This window comes from Pangasianodon hypophthalmus, chromosome 13, assembly GCF_027358585.1.
Source record: "Pangasianodon hypophthalmus isolate fPanHyp1 chromosome 13, fPanHyp1.pri, whole genome shotgun sequence".
Classification (NCBI taxonomy): domain Eukaryota; kingdom Metazoa; phylum Chordata; class Actinopteri; order Siluriformes; family Pangasiidae; genus Pangasianodon; species Pangasianodon hypophthalmus.
This window is the reverse complement of record NC_069722.1, coordinates 8,868,914-8,877,765: the sequence shown is the minus strand read 5'-3', so window position 1 is coordinate 8,877,765 and position 8,852 is coordinate 8,868,914. Positions and strand designations below refer to the sequence as shown.

At 35.6% G+C, this 8,852-nt stretch overlaps 1 protein-coding gene across 1 annotated transcript in view; it reads right to left on the bottom strand.

The window, feature by feature from the left end:
- Nucleotides 1–84: 84 nt before the first annotated feature.
- Nucleotides 85–8,852, bottom strand: part of LOC113528198 (transmembrane protease serine 9) — a 30,669-nt gene continuing 21,901 nt past the window's right edge. Inside the window, exons 14-18 of the mRNA XM_053239399.1 lie at nucleotides 6,548–6,568; nucleotides 1,877–2,039; nucleotides 1,390–1,658; nucleotides 1,020–1,165; nucleotides 85–920 (exon numbers count right to left, since the gene is read on the bottom strand). Of these exons, the coding sequence (XP_053095374.1) occupies nucleotides 654–920; nucleotides 1,020–1,165; nucleotides 1,390–1,658; nucleotides 1,877–2,039; nucleotides 6,548–6,568 (866 nt within the window). The 3' untranslated portion in view covers nucleotides 85–653. The remainder of the gene's footprint in view (nucleotides 921–1,019; nucleotides 1,166–1,389; nucleotides 1,659–1,876; nucleotides 2,040–6,547; nucleotides 6,569–8,852) is intronic.

Sequence of the window (8,852 nt, the reverse complement as noted above, 5' to 3'; positions counted from 1 at the left end):
TTACCACACACACACACACACACATATATATATATATATATATATATATATATATATATATATATATATATATATATATAGTCATACAAGTGACAAATTAGACAGCACCCTCCACCACAATGATTAACACTCTAACAGAGGAAAGAATGATCTTCTTCCATCCAGTACAGTCCAGTAACTTGTAGTATCTTTGCCAAGGTGCATTGAAGTTGCTCTCATGGCTCTTGGCGGCCCAATAATTTACTAAGACACTTTTTGTTGTCTTACTTTTAATTTGTCACAAAGACTTTCAGGTACATATAGTCTTGCAACATGGACAGGGGGTACAAGAGAACAGACTGGAGCAACATTCTGCAGATAGCCAACTCGGCTTTCTCTCTATAGACTATACCAAAAAAAAGGTACTCGAGGTAAGTACATAAGGTAAGTAAAAGCTACAGATAAAAGCTAAGTATTCTTCTTTATGTACTGTATGACAGATAAAATAGCTAGAATACAGTAATGTTAGCTCTCTCCTTTTGTTTGTGGATCTTTAAACTAAAGTTTTAGGTTTTAGCTAAATGCTAAGTATGGATTTTCTGCAAGACATAGATAAAATACTGTGATGTTAGCTTACTCCTTTCATTTGTGCTTGTGTGTATAATCTATCATCACTAGAATATAGAGAGGGAGGGGAGGATGGGGATTACGGAGAAAGAAAGGAACAGATAGAAGAGGCTGGGGGAGTCACGATTGCTTTTTGATGTAACAAATGCAGGTTGATTGTTGCTGATCTTGCTGTTAATCCAGTCTTGGTACTGAGACACTCTGGTGTACACACCAGGAATCTTAGGTAAAGCGCAGCCATTGCCAAAGCTCACAATCCCAGCCTGAACCCATGTTCCATTGATGTTGACCACCAGTGGACCTCCAGAATCACCCTGCATGGACAACAAGCTATTAGCTGCATGTCTCATATTCTTAAAACAAGACACTGTACCAAATTAATATGGCAGGTATTAATATGATAGATTTCTTACCTGGCATGAGTCTTTTCCTCCTTGAGTTAAGCCAGCACACATCATATTGTCTGTGATAGAACCAGATCCATATGCTTTTGCACAGTCACTGTTACTGACAATCGGCACCTGCACCTCCTGCAGGGTTTTAGGGGACGGCAGATTAACTGTGAAGACCCATGATTAAGTTTTACCAACATGGATTTGCATAATGAACCCTGCTGAAAAATCTACCTTGGTCTGACCAGCTACTAGCAACAAAAAACACAGGCCAAGACAATCAGACTATATTCCAAAGCAAGGAATGGTTCATTTCTTTACAGATTATTTTTTCAAATCAACTAGTTACATTGAATTAAACATGTAATCCACTGCGTGTGGCAATATTTACCGCTGGATGCAATTTTACCCCATCCTGTGACCCAGACATTAGTACCACCAGGAAAAGAACTGTTGCTTGCTGCGAGGCACACTGGCATGACATAATTGGTGAAATTAACTGAAGAGGAGAGCTGGACTAGTGCAATATCATTGTCATTGGTCTCAGAGTTATACTCTTGGTGATTAATAATGCTACTAGTGCCTGTTTTCTGCATATTAGGGTTAGTCCCCTCCAGACTTTCCATTCCTAGATAGATTGTGATTTCAGGTGCAGTAATGCTGAAAATGAAAGGAAGAGATATTGAGACTGATATTACAATGTCATTTGTCACTCCCCATCCCTTATTTCCTTATGTTTTATACTTACAATAAACAGTAATAACCTGCTTACACTAAACAGTGGAATACCTTATGTGTTGTGCACTATGAAAATGCAAATACATACATTATTATTGTGTGGTTATTTTAGACTTTCTCAAGCATAACTCTCAATATACCTTGGGAAACAGTGAGCAGCCGATAAGACCCAGTTCTCATTGATCAGGCTGCCACCACAGAAATGGCTGCCTCCTGACTGAATGCTGACCTGCCAAGGCCAGGACCCAGGAGCAGCATCTTCACCACCCACAATCTTGGTGTTCAGTGGAGGCCGACCACACACTGGTAGAAAAGAGGAAGGTCATAAAAGCACAAAATCCTCATTCTAACTGGAATTTTACTATTCTTTAAGAAGAACAGCCATTATTACTTTACACAGTAGACACTGGATTGTAAAGTGCAAGAAATTTTATTTTGATGATACTATTTTCAGACACGGATATTAGTTGTCATTACATTTTGTAAAGCTTTTAAACAAAGAGAGCCTGGACTTCCCATGAAATCTTAAAGCAATCGCCTGTGTTGTACAGTTATATTAGGTTTTTTTCTTGTCAAATATACATCTTAACACTAAATTTGTCAAAAGTACGGTGTGTCCATAGAAGCAAAACAAGAACAAAAGCAAGCTATGTGGGTTATCTGTTTAAAATATCAGGCTGACTAGCAAACATTAGCTACCTAGCTAGGCTAAAATACCTAGCTTTACTTCCAGTTGAAACTTGTTGCACTGACCTGCTTGGTAAAATAATTGAAGCTATGCTTTTTTACAACTTAGGATGACAAAATTATGGAAAAAATTGGCAAGACAAGATTCCTTCACTGTTTCAGCTGAATACTTCTGGTTAGTATTTTGTTTTACAGAAAAGTTAAAGATACTGTATATTTTACAGTATTATTACAATATAGTCACCACATTGTTACTGCATTCATACAATAAGTTCCTTTGATACAATTAAATCTAAAACATTTGAAGTATCACACTTGTGTGAACACAGTTTTTATTTATTTATTTATTTGCTCATATGGCAACAGCGTTATAGGCTTTGTTTTGATATAACCTCGACCCCATCTTATTATTGGCTTATTTTATTGGCATATTTACTGCATTATTTTCACCCGTGTCTATTTTGTATTCAATCCTTTGTGCATATACTCTATACCCATCTGTGCTTATTCTTTTCATTTATTACTAAGCCATATTATTGTCTTGTTTTCCAAGTTTCCAACTTTCTACTTAGTGTTTTTCTGGTTTTGACTTTTGTCTGTGTCTCTTATGTGGAACACGTTTCCTCTTTGTGTAACCATAGCTTTAGTCAACGACTATGATTTCTGGAACACATAAATACATACATACATAGCCGAATATACACTTCACATACTGTAAGTTTCACATGTGATTATATGAGTAGTATGTAATCACATGTGGAAAACTTGTGATGGTGCATTTCAAATTCAGTGAATTTAAGGAAAAACAAGTAACATTGTGTGATAAATAAATGACATGATAAATAAACCCACATGTGAAAAATTAACTTAATTAATGTGAAAATAAATTAATTGTGAAAAAAAAAATCAGAAAGCAAAAATAAATGAATTATGAGAAAATCATATATGAAAAATAAAGTAATAATGTTCTAATTAATAATAAACTTATCAATTTGCCAATTTGATAACTAACTGTGTAGATAATAATATGACCATAACAGATCAGCAATTAGAATGTTTTACTCCCCTTCGAGAGACTGAACTAATTTCATTAATTTCCTCATCAAAATCATCAACAGATAATTCCAGAAGCAATCAAAACTCTTCTAAAAATAATCAGTTCTTCCCTTAGCTTTGGCTATGTACCTAAATCTTTTAAACTAGCAGTTATCAAACCCCTGATTAAAAAACCTGACCTCGACCCCTGTCAGTTGTCCAACTATAGACCTATATCAAACCTCCCCTTTATCTCCAAGATCCTAGAAAAGTTTGTAGCAGAGCAGTTATGCTCATAACTGCATAGGAATAACATTCAAATGTATCACTCAGGATTTAGGCCTCGTCATAGCACCAAGCCAGCATTGGTTAAAGTGGTAAATGACCTACTACTGGCTTCTGATCAGGGTTGTGTCTCCTTGCTTGTGTTGCTTGACCTTAGTGCAGCTTTTGATACCATTGGTCATACTATTGGGCCCTCTCCTGGCTCAGGTCTTATTTGACTGATCGTCATCAGTTTGTAGATGTAAATGGTGACTTCTCTATGCATACTAAGGTAAAGTTTGGTGTTCAGCAAGGTTCTGTTTATATGTGCTACTTCTGGGTAAAATTAAACATGGTATTAGCTTCCAGTGTTATGCTGATGACACACAGTTGTGTATTTCAGCAAAGCCAGATGAGAGACACCAGCTTAACAAAGTTGAGGAATGTGTAAAGAACATTAAACACTGGATGCTTATTAACTTCCTTCTACTTAATTCTGACAAGACAGACGTACTTGTACTAGGACCACATGCAGCTAGAAATAACCTTTTTGATTACACAGTATCTCTGGATGGCATTTCTCTTTCTTCATGTGTAGCAGTAAAAGACCTTGGCGTGATTATTGACTCCAGTCTTTCATTTGAAGCTCATGTAGATAATATTACTAGGATAGCCTTCTTTCATCTCAGAAATATTGCTAAGATAAGAAATATAATGTCACTACACGATGCGGAAAAATTTGTTCATGCTTTTGTTACCTCTAGGTTGGATTATTGTAACACCTTACTGTCTGGCTGTTCCAGTAGGTGCATAAACAACCTCCAGTTAGTCCAGAATGCAGTGGCCAGAGTTCTTACTAGAACCAGAAGATATGACCACATCACCCCTATCTTATCCACCCTACATTGGTTCTCAATCAAATTTTGCATTGATTATAAAATATTACTATTGACCTATAAAGCACTGAAAGGTCTCGCACCGCAGTACCTGAGCAAACTTTTGGTCTTTTATGATCCACCACGCCTACCTTGATCAAAAGGTGCAGGCTACTTGTTGGTACCTCGAATAGTGAAGGCTACAGCAGGGGACAGAGCTTTCTCTTACAAAGACCCACAGTTATAGAACAGCCTTCCAATTAGTGTTCGGGACTCAGACAGTCTCAGTGTTTAATTCTAGGCTGAAAACATATTTGTTTAGTCAAGCCTTTTGTGAATAGTTTTTTCTTAGGTAGAGCATCAGATCTGGAGGGTTCATGGGCATAGAGTGTAGTGGTGAACTGGGATGTTTGGATGCTGTCAGCCCACCATTCCCACGCATTCACTCAGGTTTGTTGACAGTGGAGTGGCTGGCTGCTTTATGTCCCAGGGTGCCCTCATGTCTGTGTTGGCTTCTGGCTCTCCCTTTTAGTTATGCTGTCATAGCTAGTCTTGCCAGAGTCCCTGCTTGCACTCTACACACAATGTATATATTCTTTAACCATTATGTGACAATTAGCATACCTAACAATCTCTCTCTCTCTCCCTCTCTCTGTCTCTCTGTCGAGCTACACATGCTACTCCTGAGACGCCAGTGATCCTCACCCCTTCTGCTCTCTGGACCTGCCTGATCCATCCTGATGCCCTACTTCTGGTAGGATTTCTCATCACTTGGAAACGATTCACTGCTGCTGAGGATGTCCCCACATGGACAGCCTAAAGTTACATGAGATTACTGTGGATGGTACCATTTAGATACCATGAAGAAGACTTTGGACTTCAATTGATATGAACAGGTTTGCTATGATGGCTTAGGACTATAATTGCTATGATAGCTTTTGGACTGCAATTCCGACAAACAGTTTTGCATTCAAGTCTCCATCAGTGAAGAGTTGATCACAAAATAGACTTCATGTGAAAACTATAATGAATTTTCATGGTTAAACAATTGCACTTTTTGACCATATAGTATACAGTTATAGAAGGGAATTATTTATAATGACACTGTCACCCAGATGAAGACGGATTCCCTTATGAGACTGGTTCCTCTCAAGGGTTCTTCCTCATTAATTAATTTAAAATTTATACTCTGAATATATATATTTCTATAAAGCTGCTTTGTGACAATGTCCATTGTTAAGTGCTATACAAATAAAATTGAATTGAACTGAATTGAAAATCTGGCAAAAGAGGGTTTTGCTATCACTGAATGCTTGCTGAGAGTTGAAATAATTTTTCAGCCCTCCTCTGGTCCTCTTCTCTACCAGAGAGAAAGTGAGGGAAAGCAAGTCAGGTGAGTTAAAGAATAGATCAAAATCATGTATTTCACAGAATATTTTGACATTTGTTTTTGTGGTTTTTTTTTTTTTTTAAATCAGATATTCAGCTAGCATGCATATGATCTTTGGGGTGGTTATGGTCCAGATGAGCGCAAATACAGTGGTATGTGGTGCTTTCCCATAATCTGTCTTGTAAATGATTCACAGTTTTGAATCAGTGTTTGTTTTGTGCTGTGAACATTACAGGTATGCATTGTTCATTTAACTTACTTGAGAGTTAAACAGAGAACACAGAGTTAAACAGAGTTAAAACACTAAGACTGGCAATATATATAAAATTGTGAAAGTTTTAATCTGACCATGTACGAATGTTGTGTATGTATCAGCATTGTACAGTAAACACTGACTCTTTCACTTGGATAATTAACTTTAAGCTTAATACCTAGTTGATGTTTGGGTTCATTTGGACACCATGTTATTATTGTTACTTCACAAACTGGTAAATCTTGCAATGTAACCTCTGTTTTAAAAATAAAACACAGTTGTCATGTTGTTTGAATCAAGAACTTACCAGCCAGCTGGGCATGTGAGCCTAATGGAAAAGGAAGAGAGAAGCACAATGCTCAATGCTATATCAACAACGTCAGAGAGTTTCTCCAGTGTAGCTTTTGGATGCTAAATACAGCATAAGCCAACATGCACAATATAATTAAAATAAGTTCAGAGAACCCTGTATTAGCAAGATTCTCTTAAGACTGAGGATGTTATTGCTTCAGCCAAGACAATGAAATGTCTGACAACAAATTTGAACATGCATTTTCATAATACTAATACAACAAAAAAAAAGACTTTAGTAATAGTTAATGGTGGTAAATGAACCAGCATCATTAATGTGTAAAGAATATAGTGCAATGTCACTGACATAATGAGAAAAGTATAATCAATTTAAAACACATTTTCAATGTTATTTTTACAGTTTATCATTTGCCACAGTTCCTAAAGTCTTTGTCAATGAGTAAAACAAATTATTATTTTATTTTATTATTTTATTATTATTATTAAAATAATTATTTTAATTACTGTTCCATTTAAATTATATAACCAACTACTTGTATTTTGGGTTAAATATGTAAAAATTAATACAAAGAGACAATATGCAGGCATACAGAGAATAACAACTATAAAGAGAAAGGCAATACTGAGGCAATAAGAATACAAAGGCAATAAGAATTCTGTTCTTAGTGCTTCCAAAGTACTTTACATAAATAATAAGGTTTCCACCTTGTTTTGGCAGAGTAAAGCCAGATTAAAGGGTCATAAGTCACTACTGGTAGAAATGACAATTTTCGTCATATCAAGGTTTTTTTATTATTAACATGGCTCTGCACCTACATGGTACAGGCATTATGTTTTCAGTGTTTCTGTCTGAGATTCTCATTAGAAAGACATCTCAAGAATGGGGTTCTGAATGTTTGAAGGATCACTGTAACCAGCAGATGAAGGGTCAAGATCACAGCAAGATCAAATGTCTGAAATGTCTGAAAGTTTCAAGATTACAATTAACCAAATATATGACAATTAAAACTATTTCTAGACATTGTTTTACTCATTTCAAAATTGAAATATCCTTGTTCTATTAGCAAGTAATGTTGCTAATTTTAAGCATTTAGAAGCATCATCATCTGTCAATATCTATTGAAATTTTCACTTGCTAAGATGATACTTTTTGCAGTGTAGGCATACAAATTAGAAGATGGAATAGGGTTAGGGTTAGGACTGAAACTTTCAGGAGGGTTAACTAAAGTGGAAAGAGATTAAACTATTTTATATTTTTTAAACCATCTTCCTCAAAATCATTTTTTTCTCTTTTCGGAATTCAAAATCTGTATCTCTAGATGATCTGCATTCATGACATTTTACAAGTTCACTCTTAAATTCTAATTAAAAGGATATTACAGAGGAATATTGTTTATTCTTGGATTTATATTAGATATATTTTATGAAAAATGGCATCAAAAAGTATGCTGTATTTTCTTGATTAAACAATAAAAAGTGATTTCCAACTAACTGCTCTGTAAAGTATCTATCATGACTAGATTTTTTTTATTAAGTATGCAAAGTTATCAGTGTATAATTAGATACAGACTAATTTGTATAAATAAATGAACATTTTTGAAAAAGTTCCAATACAAAGATTTAATGGAATATTTATCAGAACCAGCACTTCCTTTACACATACCTGTAGCATTAAGGAGTAGAGCACATACAACACACACAACTTTCCACAAATTAATCTCCATGATCGTGTGTCTCTTCTGGTTTCAGGTAGTTTTCTGTCTCCTGATGTCCTGTGTCTCTAAATGTACTAGACTTCCATTTATATTCCAAGCACATGTAGACTGTGACCTCCCCTACCTGTGTCATCTGTTACACGCCCTGATGAGAGATTTCTTCCCGTACTGATCTAGAACTAGTTCCCCTACCCACGTCTTTAACTTATAATGACTAGGTGAAGGCAAAACTGACTTGATACCCCCATTAAAAACAACGTACCAAACAAACAATCAAACATATATCTTTCAAGACAGGGAGTGCTTCCTTAGGTGTCTGAATTTGTGTTTAGCAGCTTTGTGAAAATGTCTGTAGTTAAAAGCACTTAATAAATCAATTTGAATTGAACTGAAATGAACTGGTGAGAGAAGCGGCTTGTATAAATGAATACATTCGTATAAATTAGCTCTAGAAATATTCTTGAGTCAAATTTCTTTCACTTTTTTAGTTTAAAATGAATTCATTGGTCAGTCTCATTTGTGAATGACAGACAGTGTGAAAGTATGTCTTGGACTTCTGTACTTGTCTTACTAGTATGTCTAGAT